Source organism: Synchiropus splendidus, chromosome 12 (assembly GCF_027744825.2).
Source record: "Synchiropus splendidus isolate RoL2022-P1 chromosome 12, RoL_Sspl_1.0, whole genome shotgun sequence".
In the NCBI taxonomy this organism is placed as follows: Eukaryota; Metazoa; Chordata; class Actinopteri; order Syngnathiformes; family Callionymidae; genus Synchiropus; species Synchiropus splendidus.
Window position 1 is genome coordinate 19,239,218 of NC_071345.1, and position 24,932 is coordinate 19,264,149.

Sequence of the window (24,932 nt, forward strand, 5' to 3'; positions counted from 1 at the left end):
CTTGATCTCTCACTCGACCAATATAGATGTTATCTGCTGCAGCTTGAGTGCACTGCTCTCACACACCTTAACATGTTTCTCTCTGCAAAATGTATGAATTGTACATGTATTTAATTTAACGTATCCTAGAGTCTCAGAATTCGGATTGGTGCTTTTGCAATGTGGTTTCAATTGTGTCTGTTTTTTATACCCGAATCAGGCACTTAGGGCTGATGTACAAGAGGGGACATGCAGTTCTTGCATCATTCTCCTGTGGGAAGGCACATGTATGCCTTTGTCTCATTTGGTGCTGGGATCATATCCAGGCCGAAATAATGAAAGATTACTTCAAGCCTTGTTTTCTAATTTCAGCCATTTAAATGGACAATGAGCCAAACTTTTTGAATTTGAAAGCAATGTGTTGATGTGTCTACGCTGCAACAATTGTACACAAGAAGAATGGGTGTTCAGTGGAATGTGCTGTGACCTTTTTCCTGGTATAGATTCATCACAAGAACAAAAAAGAAAGTCCATTCAACGCCGCGTCTCTTGCTGCTGAACAATCTCACCTCAAGTTACTTCAGTGTGTTCATGAAAGACAGAGAATGCAGACATGGCTGCCAGGCAGCACTAGTGAAGGTTTCAGAAGATCACTCCGTGTTACTAATCAGAAGCATCTTTTTTGGCTTTTACCACGTCTGCTTTTGCGAAGACCGGCGCAGATGCTGAAAACAATACAGCTTGAAGTCTCTTTTGTTGTGTGTTTATTGAAAACAAAGCCAAGCTTAATTATGTTAAGTAGAAAGTTTGGTTGGGTTGGAGAGTGCCAAGCGGAATCCTGATGAGAGGGTTTAACATTTGCTTGGTCACATGGTCTGGCGGCCTGTGTGGAGCATTACGTCGCCGGGTTTCTTTACCCAAGCTTGCGTTTTAATTAATATTGTACGTACAATGTACAGCAAAAATGGCCGGTTCCATTTCAATTTCAACTCTTATCAGAATCAACCACAGAAGAATTTAGACCGGCTTTAATGAAAATGTGTGTTAATAATAACAAAATCAACTTGTTTGTCACCTTGGTAAGATGTTTGTTGATGCATTTTAACAGTTATTGTATTATCGATACAAACTCACAACTGAGACGCTGTTTGAAGGAGCCCTGTCACTGTGTAAGTGTGGAGATATTCTCCCCCTCTCTCAGTTCATATGGTTGTCCTAGTTCTTGTCATGGACAACATATAGTTCACGGTTTTATCCATCCAAAGTGATTACCTGACAAAATCATGTATTCAATTTGGACAGCAGCTCCACTGAAGATGGATTCACTGATTCCATAAAAGCTCAGATCCAGGAAGAGTCTCCTTGACTGTGGTAGCTGTCTTGAATGACAAACTTATTCCTCAAACATGTTCCTCTCCCTCACTGCGAAAAACACACTTCTTTGTCTTGCTAGAAAATCTTGGCTAAGAATTCAACCCATGAAGTCTGTCCAGCAAGTGGTGATATTTATGCAGCTTGGGGTGTTATCTATCCCATAATTCTTTGTAGGCATCGTGCAAACTTTTATGACATTTCCTCAAATTACATAATGAGATCTGTGGGCAAAAAGGAATTGGCGAAATGGAACGTTTTTGTGTGGCCTCCATACTTATTCTTTTTTCAAGTAAATTACTCTGAAATGGATGAACAGAATTTCTTAAGGTCTTGCTAACACTGCAGACACCAAGGCACATATAAGGGCCCCTTTAAATTCAGATTAGTGAGTTTCCTCAACACTAAGTTTACATTAATTCATCGCTCTCAATTGTCTGGCTGTTTGATGGTGTATTCATGTGGTTTTCTGCTTTTAGTAAGACAAACCAGTGCCAGTTCACCTTTGCTGTAGAGGAAGTATAGTCTAGTTGCAATTTAGTTTCAGTTTGAATTGGCTTGATGTGTCCAGGACTGAAATAGATCTGTGAAGTTTGGAGTTTATAATTTTAGCATTGAAGAACATTCGTATTTTTTTTATATTTTGGTTGTAACAAAACATCTTTTCGTTTAACTGTATCATTTCCACTACCAAATCTACGTGTTTATTCAGAGAGAGCAAATCTGCACGTTTTTGAGGACCCAACCTGTTCAATTTTGGGGACTGTTGAGGCTTGATAAATGCTCAACAATGACCAAGCCTTAGGGATTCGAGAATTTCCTTGATACTGCTACCCAGAAGACTGATCAGCATCAATGCAAAACAGAATATCTCTGTCCAATTGCTCAGACTAGAAACTCACTAGAAAAGCCCCCAATTAATGGTGCTGTGAGAGTTCAATGTTGGCAGAGATCTAAATGTTGCTTTCCAATGTTCCTTGTCTTTGGGGTTTTCCCGATCAGTTGACTGTTGTAGACCTGGCACAGTCATTGGTGAACTATAGTTCATCGGTGGTTCAAGCAATTTGTATTTTAGTCAGTCTGAGAACCAGTCATAAAATTCCTTGGTTGTAAACCTTGTTTGCAGCTTGAAAACGGCCTATTTTTTAGGTTATTTAAATTCATATTCAGTAGTTGATGTCATGTGTCATGTGGATGTTGTGGTTGCGAAGTATGTTTACTATGGTGATAGGAAGTCTGATGAAAATTCTAAGTCTAATTTGAACATAGAATGAGTATAAACCTCAAGAACAAGACCATGTTATGAATACAAATGGAACACTATTAGATGTTTTTCCTCTTCCGTTTAATGAAAACCCTGCCCAAGTTAAACACACTAGAAACAGTTGGCCATACTACTGTAGCTTCTCCATAAGGGCTTATATAGTGTTCTTGGTCCAGAATATAGAGTGAAAATAACTCGCCCAGTCGTTCATGTTTAAGGAATGATAAAAAGAAGATTAAAGTCAGTTTCCATTTCATCTTTTGCTTTTAACGCCATAACATCAAATGCCTTTTCCCACCCACTAAAGTATAAAATAGTGGAGGGAGCTTATTAAATGCCCCCACTTGGAGCCCAGAGCTTGCTACATTTTAAGTGCAGCTGACAGTCACTCTAAAGCACTCACCATCTCTTTCCAAGCTCCGGGGTCACATCCTTCCACGGCTTCTTTGTTGTGGTTCACTAAAAGTGCATAGCAGGTTGCTTTTGTTATTGAAACAAAGTCAAATGTATTAAGTGACCGCCTTTGAAGGCCTGTTCTGCTTTGTGGCTGCTGCTATGCCGTATAGAGAGCAGTGACTTCATATTATGAATGTCTTCCCTCCTCTGTTTTCCACAATCATTTGCAGTCTTCATGGTATTTGGTTTAGTATTATTGTTATTATTTTTGATTAACATGAGGCACTGGCTCTTTGAGGTTTTCTTCCACGAGCACAAAAGAACAGAGGCCTGCTATCAGCTTTATGGTTCTGGTAAACAATAGTGAGTAGCTCGACGGGGGCCGGACCTGTAAACTGATGCAGTCAAGATACAGAAGTTAACTTCCATGCAGGCGCCCCACATGCAAGTAGCTCCAGTGAATGGATCTGTCATAAAGATTTAATGATATTACTTCCATTGTTTCTTGACCTGAGTTAGCCAGTGCTACAATAGAGCATGAAAAGTTGGGCGAAACAAACAAGAAATATGTCTAGCTGTCATGTCAAGAATTCACAGTACGCATACAATAGTGTAATAATAATAACGTCTTTTTAACAAAATGCATCTCTTCGGAAATATGTTTTCGGACTCCACTTTCATCGAGTTCTCAATGATAACAACTGGCCGAGGTGAAGACTTGTCTATTTTGCCCCTGGTGTTTTGTGGAATTGAAGATATCCTGTGGGAGCTACCCCCGACCTTTTAGCATCCGCGATCTACACCAAGGACGCTGTGTGACTTGAAGGCCTACCATTGCTTCAGTCCATACTGTACTTCTGAAATCACGATAAACAATGGATGATAAATGATATTCCTCGCAAATACTTGTCTCATTGCTGAGTTTCCACAATAATTGCCAATGGTGTAACAAAAAAAAGAATCACTAAATCAAACATAATAAGATGGTCATTGCTCATTGGTCATTGCCCCCCATTGCTCCTCTCCGTCTGGGATCATGGCTTTCAGTTGGAAAAGGATGGGATGTGCTGTTCAAGTTGCAGGAGTTCAAAGATATTGGTGTCTTGATGACATATGAGGAAAAGATGTTGCCTGACACTGACTGATGGGTCAGTGCTCAAGAGGCCATAAAGGTCTGTTGGCGAAAGCTCTATTAGAAATGGTCACAGGCCTTGGTGATGACCAACAGAACAAGAGTCAGTCCGACAGTCCCAGAGACAGAGCTAAAGTAGGTTTCTGGGAAGAGGGAAGCCTGGACCATTTCACGTGAGCATCTACTCGCACGACCCCACCCTTGATAAGTGGTGGATTGTTTGGATGAATGGATGGATCCTTCAACAGAATAATTCCTGTCCGTTGTATAAGCTACTACTACTATTCCATCTCATATGTCCCACGTTCCTCGAGCTCTCAACCTAAAGCTTAACCTACTTTTAGGCATCTGGAAGCAATGAGGTGCATATGTTCTATTCCAATGTAAAAGTAATGCTGTCATATTGGACCAGGGAGCCAACACTGTAAAGCAGTGGCATTTGGGTGTAGTGACATTTGCTTCCGCTTATTAGCCTGATTCTATTTAGGTTGATCTGACTTGCACTGACAGAAATGGGGGTCAGACAGATGCGTTCTGATATGATTGGCACTCAGGAAAGTCATGGTTTCACACTATGGGGATTATCCTTCATTTTTTTCCCCCCAGAATGTTGTGCTTTGAGACATTGAAAGGGATGACCTCATGATTGGCCAGTGAGGAGTGTGGGGGCCTGCACGAGCATATTTCTATGTTGCTTCGTGATTGTGATCAAGTCAGCCCAGAGAAAGATTACCATGGGATGTGGAAACTGTGCTTCAGACTGGCAGTTATATAACAGAAGTTATGGTAGGAAAGGGGGATTTCGACTGAAAGCAGGCCTGAAGCTACAGTTCATGTTTTTATTTTGGATTTATTGCCATCCGTGAATGAATTAATTGGTACACGGCTGAGATGCAGACTACTTTGTTTTTATGCATTCTACCTGATCCCCATGCTGTGAGTAATTCCTGTGGGCTGCAACAAAGCCCAGAACTTTGAGATTAAGTCAGAGAAGCTTTGCCAAGCTGAACCCTGCGGCAGCAGGTACATTTGTTCAGCGTTGATGTTGATGCCAAGATTGTGCTGATTGTGTTCATTGATGACGGCAAAGCAACTCTGCTCTGGTATATTCGCATTGTCTCTCTTGGTCTCTCTGATTGTGGTCCACATTATCCCTTATTCCACTTGTAAGCAGATCTATATATAGAGCAAGAATTTGCTTAGGGGGCACTCTCTCAGTAGTGGTTGTTAAAGTGAAGACAGGGGTTTTGCAGTAATTGTAAATGCATGTGTACAAGCTCTCGACTGGGAATTTTGCTTTTTCTCCTGGCGTTGGTTCACTCCCAGCTGCGGTGCAGTTTATTTGTCCCGTCCATTGAGGGATGGACAATTTGCTTCTGCTCGGTAGTTCTCAGTCATTTTTTTTCCCCAATACAACGTGCTCTCACATCAGCAGGGTTTTCATCACCGCGGTCATTAAACCACAGCCACTTACCTGTGATGGGGTCCAAAAAGCATCATCAATATGTGCAACTAAATGATCTCAAGACGCTCCCCAGCCCCAACTGGAATTTAGTCTTTCCATCTGGGGTTTCCCCTGTGGTGTTCTTACAGCTGGATGTTCTGATAGGGTATGTGTACGGAGATGCTGTAGGGTTTTTTCCATGCAGCTGTGAGACTTAAGTACTGATGCCAATAACCGGGCGCATGGAATCTTTCACTTTAACTCTTTCAGTCTTTCCTTTTGTCTTTGATACTCTATATATCTGTCAATCTATGGATCCTGGTGTGTAGTGGTGCATCTCATTGAATCTTGACCCAGTTGTGGTATGTTTGATCCGGTTGTCTACTTTTGCAACTTTGGTTTTGTGTTTTTTTGTTATCGTCTTGGACCAGACATTTTTAAAGACATTCACCTTATGTTAGACACGGGTGACCTGCCAAGAATGATTTCCCACCTCAGGCATAAATCACTATTCATGTTATCCTAGTTAATATGACGACCCAGGTGTCATTTCTTTAAGCCATCCTGTCACGATACAGGGCAGTAATCCACCACAGAATTACAGATAGCTTTATGTTGAGGGGTGGTAAGGTTAAGCTCGAGACCCCTGCAATTGTTTGAGTGATGTTATCTGCCTTCAGTGATGTCACTTTAAGAAACAAAGTCTTTGTAAAAGGCAGAGTAAGTGTCACAAGGTGTTGTGTAAAGCTTTGGGGATTGGCATAAGTGATGATTTTTATTTTAGAAATTAGATTATTTTAAAAAAACATTTTGTGGCAACATTGTAACATAGGCAAATACTCTGAAAAGTTTGCCCATTGATTTCTATTCTGTTGCCACTGCCGGTGATGGTTTGAATTCATGTGTTCAAGCTGATTCTGTATGGGACCTACATGAAAATTCTCATTTTATAAGCAGTTTCCATAGTCCCCTACCCACCTGTACAACAAGCCAGGGTAGTTTATGTTGCTAGATGCATTTGTTTCATTGTAGTTCAATATCTAAAGTGTATACAAGCATTCGGTCTGATCCGGAGAAGCACCCATATCTAATACATCATTTTGTTAATATCAGTCTTGTGTTTCTTTCTTCCCTCACTGATGTTTGGATAATTTTTCATTTGTATTCATAAGAAGCGCACACATCCTGTTCTCATTAGTCCAAAGAGGGAAGAGTGATCTGGCGAGGAAGATTGTATAAAAGCTATGCACATGAAGCTGACCAGAGAGAACAGTGCAGGCACGGAGGCAGGCATGCCACGTGCTTTTATATGGCTCTTGTTCTAAGCCTTTGATGACACTGTTTAGAATAGGAAATATCTAATAAGTCAAGCATTCCGTCTAATGTGCTGCCAGGGAGTAACATGTTTGCCTGGAGCTCTTGAAACATAATCTCTGCCACAGCAATAATACACATTTTAAAATGATGGTGGACGGGATGGCAGTGGGTGATGTCGAGGCAGAGCAGCTGGGAGAACGCAGTGTAATGGCAGCCATGTGTACTGGACTCAAATATGTGTGACCACACCTCAAGTGAGATTCAGACCCTCCCGTTGTTCATGTCGCCTATGCTGTCTTTTGAATTAGGATTCAAAAGACAGCAGCAGATAATTAAAAGTGACAGTTCACCCATTTGCGACGCTCAAATCAGTGGTTTAGCATGGTAGAAGAGTTTTTTGTTTTTTTTTAAATGACGATGCACAAGTGCATTAGCGAAGATGAATGCGCTGGGTTGGGAAAACGTCTGCAGTTCATTTAACATCTAAGACTCTTATCACATGTTCAATGAAGACTGTAACATAAAGTAAATGCTGTTATGAAGCTGCAGTTTCATCTATGCTTCTGCAGATGCCAAACTGTCTGCTGAGTCACACGTCTGAACAGCAGTAGAAGTGCAGATGGAATGACTGATTTCAAAAGCACAACAGGACAAAGGCCCCAAAGACACCCAAAAGATGCCTGTGCTTTGGAGTGTGTCTATCTGGTCCTTTCTGTGAATTGTAACTGTGAAAGCTAAAAAAAATGGAATCATGTCCGATTTTCCTGTATTGGTTGACATGCAAAGAACTTGGATTTTGTGAGGTGATGAGTCATTTCTGGCCAACACTTGGGTGGTTTCATGATGAGACTGCCACCGTCCTACAAGTAACACACTCATCCATGTTTGCTTGAGTTCGACAAAACCTGTGTCAACACCAAACAAAAACAAAATGTATCAGGATTGCAGATGCTGATTCTCTTGGATGGAAATTGGACCAGTGCAAGCTGCCAATCCAACCATCAGCATGGGGGGAAAAAATAATTTCATCGTATCACAATACTTAATGATTGACAAGGCACAAGCGTGACCATGAAACTCAATACACCCCAGAACATTCAAGTAGGTATCCAAACTCAGACCTTCACAAACCCTTTCTTGATTCATGATGTAGCCCAGATTTATTATTATTACATCATTATTTTCTGTCATTATTATTACTTTTAGTTTGGGGCAACCTCTAAACAAACCCGGTCGTTTATAAGAGTCATACGTGTTTGTCAGTGCTGCATGAGAACCACAGGCTGCTTCTTAACTTATGTAGAGACCATTCTTTGGTAGCCAAATAAAAATGCCTCTGTTCATTGTTGTTGAAAAACCCAGCAACCATGGAACAAAGATTTAAATCATCTGTCACTGAAAACGTTTTATGGCCTCAATAGCTGGAACACCCTTCATTTGCTAGTCAAAGCCGAACCATTTTATGCACAATGCCAAAGTCATTCGATAAATGCTTTTATATACCAGGGTCAAGACTCGGGATGAAATAAATCAGAAAAATGATTTCAGGACAACCCAGTTATTTTAATCACTTTAATCAACCAAGTCTTGGTCTGTCTGTGTCAGAATATTATATTAACACAGTTTAACTCTAGTTCATTCTCACATCTCTAATATTTTGAATGATGGTATCCTTGATCAGGCTTCCTACAATATTAGTCTACATAGATGTGACTCAGTGACGATTCTCTTGTCCAGTGTAGATATTTGTTCCTTTCAAATTTGTTCTCCATTGAATTTTGATTCCACACTTAATTTATTCTTATTATCATTTTGTTGTTTTTTCTGAATCTTCATTCAACAAAGTTGACCTTTTCTTTAAAAAAAAAAAGGACAAACAAGTTACAGTATAACCAAAAATATAAAATATTTAACTCCTACTTTTTTCCAATTGTTTTTATGTTTGTTTTAATAGTTTATACAATTTCAAATAGTTCTAAATAGTTCACACCTTCTTGATAACTTGTTTCAGTTGCATTATTATGGGTCGTTCTATCAATTCTAATGTTTTATATATATATATATATATATATATATATATATATATATATATATATATATATATATATATATATATACACTGAGCTGAGTCAGACAGGTTCTGAGTTCTTTACCATCAGCTTCCAAAGCATAACACTCGCTGTCAAACCTCACAGGTCTGGCGACATGAGCACAAGGGTGGGACTAAAGACCCAGCAGCAGCCATCGAATATTCGTCGCTTCACAGCGGAACTGGACAAGACAGTGGTTTCGGTAGCGACAGCGCTCACATCCGCATTGTCCAAATCGAGCAGCAGAGTGGGGCAAGTCACCACTGCATCGCAAGACCCTCACACAAGTCCACCATTACCAAGAACCTCAGTTTCATCCCCTTCGACATCTTTCTGACGGCCAGCAGGCTCTCTGTCATGGCGTACGACTGCTCCGGACCCACCAAGGCCTGTCCATCAAAATCATCCGAGATTCCCGTGCACCAGGAAAAGAAGGAAAGTCTGGAAAAGGTAGGAGATAGCACTCTCTTGCTGAATAAAGTTTGTGGTGTAGTTCCATATGCCCATATGCTAAGCTGTATTGCATCAGCTGAAAAATGTTCCTGTATTTTATATGCCCTGTTGTGCGACATAAAGTATATGTCTAGTCCTCTTTTGCTCTGTGTAGATGGGGAAAAGTGCCCTAAATCAACCGGATGTCGTGTCAGATTCCCCACCAATATCAGCCTCACAGTCTCCTGAGCCTGCGCCACTTGGCCCGTCAACACTCGCGGGCCTGACAGCGGAAGATATCCTTAACAGCAACAACTCGAAGCCCAACTCTGCACAGATGAGAGGAAGTCTTCTTTCCCTGGAAAGCTTGCCCACACCCAGCCGCTCATCAGCCCGCCAGGCACTTGGCGTGACGATAGTCAGGCAGCCTGGAAGACGAGGGCCTGGCGACCAGGTGTTGGAACCGCTGCTGTACCTCCAAGTGATGCAGCCTTCTGCTCTGCTCAGTTGCCACCATCGCAAGCAGAAAATGGAGCTGTCCGTGTTTGATGTGGCCTTGCGAGGGGTTACATCAGACTATAAGTGCCTCGGTAAGGAATCTCTCACTTGAAGCACTTTCTTGCATTATAGAATGTTTTGATCACTGAAATATGCCCATCACTTGTCTCCCCATGTCCAGACCAAGGGAAAACTCTCCCAGAGTCCTTGGATTACAGTGTATTTTGGCTGCAAACAGCAGCAGGCGAGGTCGACAGTAAAACTGGCATCCCTCCACCTTTGCTCTGTCTTCAGATCAAAGATTTTCTTAACGGGTCAGGTAAGCTCGCACACCAACGGATCTGTCTCCCTCACAGTGTCAGTGCTTATGTCAAACTGTCAGACCCGGGCTTCATTTCAAACTGAAATTACATCTGCAAACAACGCTTAACAAGCGCTGCTAGATATTCAGTCCAGATAAGCGTGCAACGGACAAAAGTGTGTGCAACTTTCTTTGCCTCGTAGGATTTCAGTGTGTGTGTGTGTGTGCGTAGGCGCAGGACATCCTTTTGAGTTCAGCTCCCTGGACTCCAGTAAGCCAGATGCTCCAGATGCTTACACACACACTGACACTCAACTGCTGACACACTTTGAAATACCTTGTGTTTATCTTTTGGAGTCATACAATCATGAGCACCCACTGTGCATATGTACACAAAAGGACTTGCCCCCTCACCCACACACATCCCTTCCTGCTGTCAACGGAAAGCCCTGAGCCTCTCCGTCCCTCTGTTATAGCACAAAACAAACAGCTCTCTGTATTCACAATACAGCAACACATTGAGATTCAAGGCCCGCCTTGTCAGATGCTAAATATTCTCAAGGTGCACTGTCAGCGCTGATTTCAAACTCCCATGTCAGTACGCAACAAGTTCTCTGGGGGAAGTTTGAATCAGAAGCAGCTCTATTTACAAGAGGTGTGGTGTAGTATAGGTACAGTAATGAATTGAGAATTTAATATTTCATGCCCTTGGACAAGGTGAGTGAATTACATCAGCATCATCATTGTAAAACAGCACTTGGTTAGTGTTGTTGTCCATAGAGTTGTGTCTATAGGTGTGAGTGTGTGCATGAGTGGTTGTCTGTACTATTCACTGTATGCAGCTAAGATAAATGGAACTACAAAATAAATGCATCTCCCTAGGTTATTTGTTCCGCTTGCTGTTGGATTGTAATCCGAAAAAAATCCTAATAGTTTTAAATATCAAAGAAACAATTCATCAGATTATTATTATTATTGATGTTATTATTTTTTTACATTATTTGTTTTATTTTATTTTATTTATTTATTTTTTCCTCCTGATCAAAAAAAGCACCATAGGAAAACTTGACTGAACATATTTTAATCTTTAAATCTCAATAAGTGTATGGTCTCCTTATTCCAAAACAAGCATCTGTTTTAAAAATAATGCATTATCATGATCCTTCCTGATGAAGGTTGATAAACCAGATGGACCAAACACGCAGTTGGTTCATCTTTTGGTTCTATATTTTAATGTCCTTCAGTCAACTATGAGCTCATTAAAGCACCATCAAGCAATGAACATGCATCTTAAAAGTGCGTGTTCCTGTGTGGATATTTTGGTCAGCACAATGAAAAGTGGGCTTCTCTCTGGTTTTTATTTGAACGAGTCAGCACGCTCCCTGATAACTCCTCTCATAAAGACTCATGTTCATTTTCACTCCAAACGCTCTCATACTTAAAACACTCAAGCAAATGACACAGACAGGATCCAGGCTCGGTGTGAAGTTGCCCCCAGGTCAGTCTACGTTGGAAATATGCAGAATTGACCACACATGCTACCGGTTTACCTTTTCACACACACACACACACACACACACACACACACACTTCTATTTAGATGCATCTGGTATCCATAATTATAGCATGAGTAATTCAAAGTGAAGTTCATCACTTAGTTTCTGAGGACTTCATGTTATTTTTTGCTGGCTTGTTATCAAAAAGGGTGACAAGAAGTTGAGGCAATTTACTTACAATTGCTAACTGCCATAGTTGATAAAGCTTCATATGTGATTAGTAGGAATTGCAAGCAGGTTGAGCTACAGTTTGCTGTTTACCTCAATGTGTTTGCAATTTTAGAAGCATTTAGTCTCCTTAATGAACCAGAAACTTATGGATGTCAAGGATGCTAAGGAAGAAACACGTGTATTTTTAAAGCTGCGGAAGACACAGCAGTGACCCACCATGGTCAGTCACTCGTCACACTCTGACATAAACAATTTTAATATGAAACCGTGAGCCAGGATTTCCACAAAAAAAGTCCAAGCCTTCATCAGCGAGCATATCCTTGACAAAGGTAGAGAAACATAAGCAGACATGCATACTCTCTCTCTCTCTCACACACACACACACACACACACACACACACACACACATATTTTTCCCTCATTTGGTACACAGTTACAGCTTTGAAGAGGGTCACCGAGCAGGTCCAAAGGTGTAACTGCTACCACTCGGACATCAGAGATCAGCCGCCTCACCATAGAGAGCCGGGAGGTGATAGATTAGGTAGAACAAATTGGAACCATTATTCTCCAGGGTCCCTGCTTCCCGTCAAAGAATAGGTCGTAAGAAAAGTTGTCAGTTACTGTATACAAGCTTGCGGCCCTCCGATCCATCCAGAACCACTCTAATTCGAATCAGATGGCATCCAGGATGCGTGTCACTGCCCTTACCGGGTCCCAGGCTGTTTTTGTGACTTCAGAGTCCACAGATACTCTTCAGGCACTGTCAGTCACACAAACATCACCTTCCACACACGGTCCCTTCATGCCTCCAGCCTCTGTAATTGGACACATCAGCACCTGTGTCTGACGCAGCCTTTTTGCTGTCAAAAGTCAAGCGTAAAAGTCGGCAAGAAAATCAAAGGTGGGCAGGGAAGGAAAACAGTATTTGTGGTGGCTGCATGCGCACGTACACTCAACACCAGGTTCAAAGGAGGGACGGCGTCATGCTTGACCTTGCCAATAGGGGCACAGTAACCTGGTTAATAAGCATATTTGATCTCCCCCACGGCTTTGACTGGATGTATATGTGTGCCTGTGTACCTTTGTCAGACCTTGATCTCCTTCTTTCTCCAGTGCTAATAGACACTGACACCTGAGAAGGCCCTGTCGCTTATTCTCCCCAGCCTGTTCACATTAGACTTCACACTAGAGTCCTCAAAAGTATGTGATCACCAACGTTGCCTCTCAACCCCAAGACCCCATGCCTGCTTTGGATACATCCCGTCCGCATGATGGCAGGCTTTTTAAAATAGATGCAAAAAGGCAGCTTTTTGAATAAAAAAATCTAAAATAGTGGAAGACACACTTCTGAAGGGAAAAATAGCTTTTGTTGCATTAGAGTACTGCTGCTTTTAGGCTGTTTGGAGCAGCTGAAGTCATGATGAGTGTTCTTGGCTCCCCGTCTTACCTGGGACAGAGAGCAGATGAGAGTCCCTTTAGAAGACCACCCTGTTAAAGACATTCATTTGTGTGTTGGAGTTGGAAAAGTTATTGACTACAGGCTAGCGGCACCAAACAAAGTGCAGGACTCGTCCAGTTATGAGTTTTCTTCTGTCACTCAAAGGTATTAGTGTTGCCGTGTATTCTCATGTGTTTGAGATTGTTTCATGTGCCGGGTCTGGTGCAAAGGTCCTATAGAGTTTGGAAAGAGAGGACCAAAACTGCTGCAAAACTGCAGAGGTCGTGAACTCTACTCTACTAAACTGCTTGACTGCTAATGCCTGAAGTAGGCCAGCATTTTGTTTTTGTGATATGCCAGATTTGTTTCTGTTTAGGGAGTTCCAAAAGTGCAAAATCTTAAATTTTACTACAGTTCCAAACCAGTTTTCTTGGTAAATATATAAAACATTTCTTGGTCTATTGACCCCTTGTTGAAGTGTGTTCATTTACAATAGATAACTATAGAGTTCTATTTCAGTAAAACCCGTCATTGCTTTATGTCAAACTTGGATGTTGACATTTGTCTGTGCGTGACCTTTTGACCCTTACGTGGTGTACTTCTTCTCCCTACAGCTGAGCTGAATTTGGAGCTCTCTCGTCCTCTGAAAATCAACCCCACTCTGGAGAAACTTGAGCAGGCCAAAGCCTACTTGAATAAAGTACTACCAAAGTACAGCTGTGAAGGCTCTAGCAGAATAACATCTTCAGCTTCCACTCCACGCACCTCTCCCAAAAAGATGCCGTCTGTAGACTTCACTCCACATCCGGACCACCACTATGTCACGAGCTTGGAGGGAGCAAATGTCATCAATACTTTGGCTCCTTTGTTCCACAAGATCTCCATTCAAACAGCACAGATTGTCATTATCATGGAAACCGAATCACATCCAATGAAACCCAGTGTTACTGTAGCGATGTCAGCCATGACAGGAAGTCTCAACATAAAGCCTGGACCAAGAATAGATGGTGAGTACTTCTCATTTTCCATTCACTCCTTCAAAGATTCAAAGCAACATTCACAAATCAAAATAAATATCAAACAACAACCTGAATTCACTGAAAAATGTGGGTTAACAGCTGCTACATTTAAGAATTGCTCTGTATTTACTGTAGCATCAGGTTTTGCTCAACGTTCCCATAAAACTGTTTTGGGTGGTTTGCTTACTCGTTCATATACTTTCCATTCTTCCCTTTTCAATCAAACAGAATTTTGAAATTTAAGGCAAAGGTAAATCTCAGCATTTCAATCTGTAAAGGAAACATTTCTGATATAGACAATGTCAAAAAGACATGTGCACACAATTTGCCAACAGAAGTGTCTCATAGCTGCATCAGCATAAATATGTAAACAAAGGTTTTCAGTGCTAATATGTCTGGTTGTTCTGTGGTCCCTTGTCAGAACTGCTGTTCTACCGAATCCCTGCAGGTTGTTGTACATGTATGAGATTGTTTTTTCATCCACCGTTGAGAGGACTATCCTCCGCCATACTTCTGTACATATTCGTCATATCTGTTTAGAAACTCTGACTGGGTCTATAGCTCCAAAGTTTTCATCCAATCAAGGACACTTGATTGAAACATTTCAACAGACAATGTGTTCTGACAAAAGCCTGGGGTAGTTTCTGAGATTCCTGTTTGAACTTGTCGATCAACTGAATACAACATTATTTTAGTTAGGATTCAGCTTGGTTTTGGAAATGGAGTTCAAAACTGTATGGCAGATACAGCCAGATCACTGGGACAGCAACTGAGATGGTCTGTGCCTCAGTGCCACTGACGTCTCAGCCGTACTGCGAGATGTCCAAGTCCCAGCCAGGCTTCCTCAACACATGTGTTTTGCACATGTTGTTTTGGAGTTTTACAGGATGAGATGTTTGTCAAAAAGTTTGATGGAATCCTCAAACAAGTTGCACTTTGTTTATGTGACTCCGCATAACTGAACAGTGACACAATTCCCTCTGCTCTGTCTCTGATCTTCTGCAGCTTTTCAGCTTCTGTCTTTACTACTTCTGCTCTGAAGTAGAGAAAGATGAGTAGAGAGAGATGACGCATTGACTGAAAACTCGAGTCACAAACCACAAAAAAGATTGCATTAAATAAACCATGTACAATTACTTACGTTATCATTGCTCATATGTGTCAGATATGTGGGTGATAAAGTCACCAGTTCCTAGTCCTGTTAGGGGTTAGTAAGTCCCTTACATTTCTGACATTGGAATCTTGGTAACACACGACACACAGCCAGAACTGTGTGCTAAATTACGTATACACCTCACCCAGCAATCATCAGTTGTTTTACGGCGCATGACAATGCTGGGCTCTAATGGATCTCTGTCATAGCGCTGATACCCCAGAGAGCTTGCGCACACACTGTTTCCAGATCTGCTGCCACCAAAAAGGAGACAAACTGTCTTCAATTACAGAGACGGATTGCCGGTGACAATAGATGTATCTACTGACTTTCAGCCTCAGCTGCACCATCTCCATCACTCGCCACTTCCAACTTTCCAGCGTGATCCGTATTCCTTTCGAAAGCAGATACCTTGGAATCTGACTGAGATGAAGGTTTGGGTCTCCGTTATGTAAAGTTGAGCATTGGAGCTGCTACAATAAGTCAGCAGGAATGACCCCCACGGGACGGACTGTACATGGAAGATGTAAGGCAGGAGAGTGAAGTGGGACTACTGCTACACTGTGTCTCTCTACTGTTGCTGCTGCTGTTGATTTGCCGGCCCTCAGTCACAGCATGAGATTGATGGGCCGGAGCAGAGTTTAAGATGATGTAAAAGTCCATGTAGGAAGAGCAGAAGTTGTGGAGGAAACGCTAAGTATTACAGCAGAGCTGAAACAACGAGGGAATGCAGAGTCTATTGTGACATGAAATATGTTTTGTACAGCATTCATCAAGACGTCGCTTTTTGGTTCTGTTTGGGGGATTTAACTGCGCATTGTGGAAAAACATTTAGAACTGAAAATCATATTTATAAATTAAAAGAACATATTTAACACAGGACAAAAGAAAGACTGTCGTGTATGAAATCTTAATTAACCATGAGTAAATGTCAGTAATGAGGGTTTTGTTCATAGTGCGTAGAAAACAGTCATACTGAATAGCGTGCTAATAAGCACTTAATAAATGGTGAATAACTTTCTAATAATATGCACATATGCATGAATAAGTGGGTCATCATTGGCTAATGTGTGTTCCCTAGTTTAATGTGTTGTGTAAAGATGTCTATGGACTTAATAAGGAATTAATAAACATTATTAATGATGCGCAGTATTGATGGTATAAACATAACTCAGTCTCGTATGGATGACATTAGAACCAACCCAAAAACCCAGCCTGTCTTCATCAAGGAGGAGACCCTACCATCCACCCCTGCTCCGCTCATCCATGTAACATCTGGGCCTGTGTACCTGGTCATGGCAACCCCCCTCTGCCAGGGGACAAGATGGAGAGAGCGGGGATTAGGTTGACAGTGAGGTGTGTTACCAGATCCTGTGTTAATGAAAAGCAAGTGGAAGCCCTTACATTCCTCCCTCCATCCACGACTCACCACTCCCCAAGGCAGGGGGGCATTTGTAGTTCAGTGAAGGAAAGGAGGGAGGTGGGCAGCCGAGAGAGAACAGATGTCTTTAGGTCCATGAAACAAGACCCTCCCTAATCTCTCAGCTCCCCATCAGACTATCCAAAGAGTGTGCATGATTTCCCATACAACACTTCAGCACGCACACAGTTGGTTAACAACGTTATTAAATGGATATAACAATATGAAACCACATATTACGTGCCTCTGCTGACCCCCCCCCACTTCTTCATGCTGATTTAATCTGGCACTCTTGTAAAGCACAACTTGTGCTGTTGGACCCAAGTGAAAGCTTTTCTTATTTATTGTTCCCATTTGTTTACTTTCATTTAGCGTCCCAAGCTGGAATTACTTAATTCTTGTTTTCTTTTTTTCTGTTGAAACACAGCAAGGCCATCATTCCATCTTTTTTCCTTTACTGTTATTGCTATTAATTTCTCTCCCAGGATTTATATTTGGAACTCCAACCGGCAAACTTGGCCAACTTTTAATGTTAGCTGACTGCAGTAAACATCAAAATTTGTCATGGAGACATGCAAGACACTCCTGAGAGGCAAGAAAGACAAACTAACTCAGTAGTAATCCTGATTCATTGCAATAAATTTTCAATGATACTTCCTGCATCTAACATAGTCACTGGTTCTGATGATGCGTGTCATGTTGCCCATGAAATGTTACCATTGAATGATGATTTATTCAACCTACAATGCTGGAATATTTCCTCATGTTGAAATTCTAAGGCACTACTTATAGAGGCTTAACACTGCTCCTACCTACTGTCTTTTGTAGCTCTCCCTCCGCTCCACCCTTCACATGACTGCATTTTACTGCTGAACAGTGTCCAGGCTAATGCATCCCCAGAGGGACATGAAAACTCATAACTCGGTAATACTGGAAGCAACGGCAGAGAAGGAAGGATTGTTTAATGGATGTCAGTCTAGGCTCAGATTTGCAGTATTTGAGGATAAAGGGACTCCCCTTATTAAAGTGGCTTCTAATGAGGATGGCTATTGATGACCTGGCTCCTGCTGCTGTTGAGTTTAACACCAGGATGCTGTGGTTAACTGGGCTGCAAATGACGCACTGTGAAAAGAGGGGAATATTCTTCTTTTCTGCCTCAGTGTGTACAATGACGTGCTCCTTGCCCACTCATGTCTTCAGTCTGCCTTTAACGTAGGCGTTCAGAACTCAGTCTTCATGTGACCGTGTCTACAGTCATGGCCAAAAGTTTTGAGAATGACACAAATGTTACATTTTCACAAAGTCCTTCAGGGTTTTTAGGTGTTTGCCAGATGTTTTTATGGTACTATGATATACATATATAGCATTTCACAAGTATCAAAAGCTGTTCCTCCAAAAGTCTTCTCCTTTTCTGAGCAAGCCCTATGAGTGGGCTCTCTCACAGTCTTGCCTAAAAACGCAGCGATGAACAAAGAATGGTACCAGAACGTCCTCCAAGTGCAACTTCTCCCAACCATCCAGGGACGATTTGGTGATGAAGAACGCCTTTTCCAGCATGATGGAGCACCTTGCCATAAAGCAAAGGTCCTGACAAAATGGCTTAGGGAACAAAACATTACGATTTTGGGGCCATGGCCAGGAAACTCTCCAGATCTTAATCCCATTGAGAAGTTGTGGTCAATCCTCAAGAGGCAGGTGGACAATCAAAAACCCTCAAATTCTGACAAACTCCAAGCATTGATTATGCAAGAATGGACGGCCATCAGTCAGGGTTTGGTTCAGAAGTTGATCGACAGCATGCCAGGGAGAATTGCAGAGGTCTTGAAGAAGAAGGGTCAACACTGCAAATATTGACCTGTCGCATGTAATTCTCAATAGATGCTTCTAATTGTATGTCACTGTACCATAGAAGCACCTGGCAAACATCTAAAAACCCGGAAGGAACAGACTTTCTGAAAATGTGATATTTGTGTCATTCTCCAAACTTTTGGCCGTGACTGTATAGTCAGAACTTTAGTGTTCAAACTGCAGGACTTAAAAACTAAATCCCACAACCTTTTCAGCTGCTGCTCCTAAGCCGAGTCTTTCGGTCATTTTTAGGAACCATTCTCTTATCTTTGTCCAGATTACATTTCAGGCGTAGACTCTAGGCTCCTGGGGGAGTGTGAGTTTTTCATGACAGTATTGAATATCTAAATATTTCTTCCCCCATTATGAATGTGGCAAGATGTGACGCCATATCCGGTCCAGTCAGTAACTCAAAATTGCGCCACAGCACTGTCTGATGACATCACAGGCAGGGGAGAGCAGTTAGATGAACTTCAGTAAGACTGTAATGGAGCGACTTTATTATTATCCATCATGGTGTTGCCATTGTCTTGAGAACAAACTCGACTTGCTTGTGATTAGAACCTGCAACTCTAACAAATGGGCCATATATTAGTCTTAACTTACCAAAATTTTGCAATGACCCAGCGAGTGCTGACACAGTGAGTTACCTTGATCATATATTTGGTTGCAGCTGTGTCGTATCTCTTGTTCTTTCTATAATTCCCATTCGAGCCATGCAACACGCAGCTTTCGCCATGCAAAATCAAAAGCAATTCCCTGAGGAATGGTGACAGTAATTCTCCATCCCTTGCCAATCTTCTGAGTTTCCTTGTGTCACTTTGTGAATATTCTATATATGAGAGCAAACACAATGTTCAGACTGAAGCGAGCTGGGAAGCAGATAGTTGCAGGTGGATGCCAATTTATATTGACAATTTCTTTCCTAGAACGGATGAGTCACTGCTCTCTAAAATCCCACACGGCTGACTTTTTTTTGTACAGTCCTCTGTTGTTTTATTAAGATTATATGTTGAATAAGAAATTCCTGAGTCATTCATTCCTGAGTCAAGCCACCACAAATGGAAAGATGTTCATGTTTCATAATGTGAACCCTGACTGCAGATTAAAAATAGCTGTTGAAACAGAAGAAGTGGGAAATTATAATTTGGTTTTAGGCTACCATAGTTGCTATCTTCCAAGGAACTCCACTGAAATGGCCACATTAGAAGCATACAAGATCTAAATAACAGATATGTAAAATATTGTATCAAATAGTAGTGAAGAAGATAAAGACCAACAGCGACGAGAACTTACAATATCTGCCCCATATTTGTTTTTTTCTTCCATTGTCCGCTTTATAGTTTCTTATTGAAGTCCATTCTGTTTTCATTTAAGTGAAGTTATGCAGAGCATGTCAGGTGCTACTTATAAAGATGATTCCTTTAGCGATATCAGCAAAAAGACGTACTCGGATGCCAGGAACAAAGATAATATGACCAAAGCCATTGATGCCATTAAATGAAGAAAATGCTGATTCATTGCTGCACCTTTGCTAATCCTCGCTTGACATATCTTCTATGAAATCCTCCATGGTCCCTCTCCTTCCAGATGCAGTGCAGTCAGCGTCCTTACTGCTGGACTTACACGATGTGCTGGTGAAGACGGGACTGAAGGACCGGAGTCATCTCCTTCTGGGGCCCTTCTCTGGAGCCATTTCTCTAGAGGCTCGATGGTGTCGCCACAGTGGCAGCGCTGGGCTGGAGCCAGGAACCCCCAAACTCCTATTGGACCTTAAAGGAGGCTTGCTGCAGGTCAGATACCTATTCACATTTTTCACCATTTAGACAACAGGTAGAAACCATGTTGCACCATTACTGTGGTACTTGTGTCTTTTTCAAACACAGGTTAAGATTTATATCCCTAAGAAACCCCAGAGGAAAAAGTAGCTAGTATACTGAAAATATTTTAGTGAAGTTAGAGCAGCGTGACATTAAGTCTTGAAATAATGATTTTTAATTTCGTTATTATACTTGGGAGGAAAGTGTATGAAAGGAAATTTGTCTGAGGAGAATTGCCGCAGTGAATATGGTGGCACGGTCAATCATTTTTTAGATGCCGTATTTGGTCTTCGAATCATTTAGTGTAACTGCTTTGGAAATGACAGTTGCCAGCACTCCCTTGACTGATTTCATCCCACTGAGAGGCAAAATAAAACAAATTGGTGGTCGGCATTACGGCAGAGATCTGCGGCGCTCCACGCAGACAGCATTTAAGTATGTTTGGACCACAAACTTGGATGAATTCATCCCAGAGTTATGCTCACAGCACATTAGCACTCCTCTTTTTTTCTGCCATCGCTCTTTATTTATGCCATGGTCCTGATCCTGTTTGCACTTCCACTGTTGACTTTTGGGATTTCATGCTGTAAATCTGAGTCACAGTCGGTGATGTGGTGGAATATGGTCTGGCTATTTTTAGTCAGTGATACATCTCGCAGAAGTTACATAATAGTCATGCCGAAAAGCCCCGTGTTCAGTGTGACTAACTTGGGGCACTGAAATATATTATTCCACATCACAACTGCACAGGGAACCCCCTTCCCCTCCCTTACTGTCAGTGGTTCCCCTTAATGCTTTTATTGCGTGCCCATTTAAAGAAACATCACTCGCAACTCAACACCTAATACGTAATCATACATTTCCCTCCACAAATATTGATGCATGTGGTGTTTTAATCAAGCTTTGTACAAAAACCTCAAGAATTCCTTCCAATTCCTTTGCCTTGTTTTCTCTATCCAAAAATGTGGGGGGAAAAATCCCCCAAAGTTTCCTGGTTTAAACATTTGGTCATAACCTACTCTTGGAAGTTGGTGAGTGGCATGCAGGCTGCAGCATGTGTGAAGAGAATTTGACTCAGAGATTCCTGGTTTTCAGTCCAAACCCCAAGCAGAGCCACTTTGATGGGGTGTGGGAAGGGAAATCTGCGGCAAAGTGGGGAGGGTGTTGGGTTTTTCTGGCTGATGTTAGTGAGGATGTGGAGGGATAAGAAATAGTGAAAGCCTCAATGACTATCATCTGTATTGGAAAATGTAGCTTGTTGTCAAGTTCATCAGTGTCAACTATTGTCGTATATAATCCAATACCCCTGCAGCTGTTTTGGGGTCAGGAACATCTCAACTGTCTCAAGCTGGTGGAAGAGCACCTCAGAGCATATTGCAGTCACCATGCTGCAGACCCAGCTGCCAGTTCTTCCAAAGGAAAGGCCTGTGATACCCAGCCTCCTCCATCTCCTGCAACTCCCTGCCCGAGGACCGAGCATAGCTCCGATGACCTCAGGACCGGCCACTTCCAGTACATCCAGGAGTCAGGTAATTTCATTTGAGTGAATGTGAAATGAGAGATTGTTTTGTCAGGCTGAGCAGTGCTAGCCAGATGGCACCACCGCCGAGTGTATAGCCAACAATTAGCTTTCTAGTTCAGGTCTAAGTCTTTGATTCTCAATGAACCACTCTTACCCGACGTTCACACCAAACGCATCTACTTTCACCAACGTGTGACATTTGACTTCATCACCGTGTCAAGGAATTTTCCCTCCCTCCATAGATCGCAATAAAGTCTGGGCTCTGATTGGTTTGCTATCAGAGTTCATGTTTTTCTTCAGCATTTGATGCGACAAATGTCGTCTGAGACATGCAGAGATGGTGAACCCGTTTCCCCACACTAGTTGCATACCCACCTCCATTATTTTTGTGGGACAGTTTCTCACAATAGCAGCACCACATTGACTTCACGCATAAATCAGTTGCTTTTTGTCTTGTAAATAGTGTTTGGTGTGAACCTGCAGTTATTTGGACGCAGAGGTTCCCTGAGGAAAGGAGTGGAATGTTTTCTGTGGTTTGAGATGAGATTGTTAAACTATTGTGTCGTGCCAGACACTGCTACCCTTTGGTCAGCCAAAAGCAAGATGGCTGATGGAGGCGAATAGGCGCAATGCATGGCGCAAATATTTCCCTTGTCCTTTTGTTCCAGTCGACCCTTGCCAGTGAAGGATATCACTACATCGAGCAGCAGCTAAGAAGTACTAAAATTTTTTGTAGTTCTTTTGTGATATGTTTGTTGTCATCTCACCAGCTTCTTATAAATAGCAAATTTTTCCCACACCTAAAGAGTTATCGTGATATATAGATGTCTCAATTGAACTATTGCAGCATACCACACAGTAAAAGCATTTATTGACTTGCTTGCGCCCGAGTGAGAAGGTGCATACTCTATTGATGCTCATTTGATTGTGAAAACTTTTTTGTCATATATTGTTCCGTTAAGTACATTTGATGAGTAGAAGATGCATATTTGCACAGAAATAAAAGAGTACCGCAGGTATTGACAAGTCACAAGAGCGAAACGACATAATCGAATACTGGATGAACAAATGGAACACAGACCTCGGATCCTTTGTTAGGGTTTGACTGGACATGTGTGCCTGATTCCGCTCAGAGAAACACTCCCTTTCTTGGTGTTTACTGACGTTGTCCTCGACATGCTCACTCTGGAACATTATAGTCAGAAGCTTTTCTCTGGCAACGGACCAGCCGTCCTTTCTGTCAGATGCGGTTGAGTCTTTGTTTGTTGCACTGCTCAATTGGTCTTTGAAGCATTAACTGCTCTGGCTAAAGTGGGGATGACTACAGTAGTGGACTAGGACCTGAAGGAAAATCTGTCTGCAACATGTTGGCATCACTCAGGGAGAACCAGGCCCAACATTTCAGCGTGCAAGTGGACCACTCTGATAGATGTGTTTGTTGAAAGGAGTAAATAGACAGAAGAGGCGTTTTAATTCATATTTACCCCCTTTAGTTCTATATATGTCTTTTTTTCCTCAATATTTTCAGCAGCATAACTTTAAATTCACATCTAAGAACTTATTTGCAACGGACAAGTCTTTACTCCTGGAAATAGGCCTTCATGTTCTGACCCCACAGAGCCTTCAGGAAGCCACCAGATCCCTGCTTGGCTGTTCTCTCAAATAAACATTTTTCCTGAAGTCATAAACCCCAAACAGCACTGGGAAGTTTAGATGCCGTTTCCAGCTCTTGCAGGTGGTTGGCGTGGATCAGACCGCGGTTGTCAATGCAGGAATAAAGTAGCTACTTTGTTTATATGTGACCTCCTGGAAACATTCTAATGGTGCTGTTCATATCTACACGAAGGTTTGGGAAAATTGCATCATCATTCTAAAGTTGAAACTCTGACAGATACACACCACAAATCCTTTTTGTAAGAGACGCACTTATTTTGAAATCTGTTGGTGGGCTGTTGGATGGTCATTGGGTTCAAAGTGCCTCCCCGAAGAGAAGGGAAATCCCTGCTTCAGATCACAGTGTGACTGTTCTCCAGATCATTTTTTATCTTAAGGTGGTGGTATTAAATGTGTTTGTTTAGTTACTCTAAACACACACTGTCTGTTTCTGTAAGTTACCCTTATTTTCTCGATAATAACAGTGGGGTTCCTGTGACTAAGCGAAGACAATGTCATCCACAATGAAACAAGTTGTGTGGGAAACGTCTCTATGGAGACGACTTCAACTAACATCATTGGTGGAGTCATCTGAGGTCAAGAGCCACAAAATAGCCGCTTCACACGGGTGTGTTGCTCAGCACGTTGGGGACGTCACTGACCCTCCTGATAGATTAGTAATATGTGCAGTCGTGCTCACAAGGCTGGCGACATGCATAATAATGGCAGGCATATAATAATGATTTATTTGGGCAGAGGGCTCCAAAAATATGAATCAGCTGTAATTTGTCTTGGTTGTTCTACCGAGAAGAAATGCAAGAGCGGGAGAGTGCCAGGTTCTGACTCTGTTTTGGAGTTAGTACACTGATAACTGTTTGTTGTTCCTCACATTTTCAAACAAGTTTGGCAGTAATAAATGTGAGTCAGAATCTACCCATGCTCTTGCTGAGGTCAGCCTCAGGTCATCATGGATTTCCTTCGACTTAATCTTGCATTATTGTTTCCATTATAGCTCCAACTGTTGCCTAATTTGGCTCAATGAAAGAGCTTCAGCGAAGCAACCACCCTACATTTTGAACAGATTGCCGTTGCACATATCAAAAGGCTT

The 24,932-nt window shown here is 41.9% G+C and overlaps 1 protein-coding gene across 5 annotated transcripts in view; it reads left to right on the forward strand.

Annotated features, from left to right (window-relative positions):
- Window positions 1-24,932, forward strand: part of LOC128767966 (intermembrane lipid transfer protein VPS13B-like) — a 252,311-nt gene that overhangs the window by 167,604 nt on the left and 59,775 nt on the right. For all 5 annotated transcript variants that reach the window (XM_053880402.1, XM_053880401.1, XM_053880404.1 and 2 more), the window contains 6 exons: window positions 9,099-9,443; window positions 9,601-10,015; window positions 10,105-10,242; window positions 14,004-14,396; window positions 20,420-20,622; window positions 21,962-22,178. In XM_053880402.1, the coding sequence (XP_053736377.1) occupies window positions 9,099-9,443; window positions 9,601-10,015; window positions 10,105-10,242; window positions 14,004-14,396; window positions 20,420-20,622; window positions 21,962-22,178 (1,711 nt within the window). The remainder of the gene's footprint in view (window positions 1-9,098; window positions 9,444-9,600; window positions 10,016-10,104; window positions 10,243-14,003; window positions 14,397-20,419; window positions 20,623-21,961; window positions 22,179-24,932) is intronic.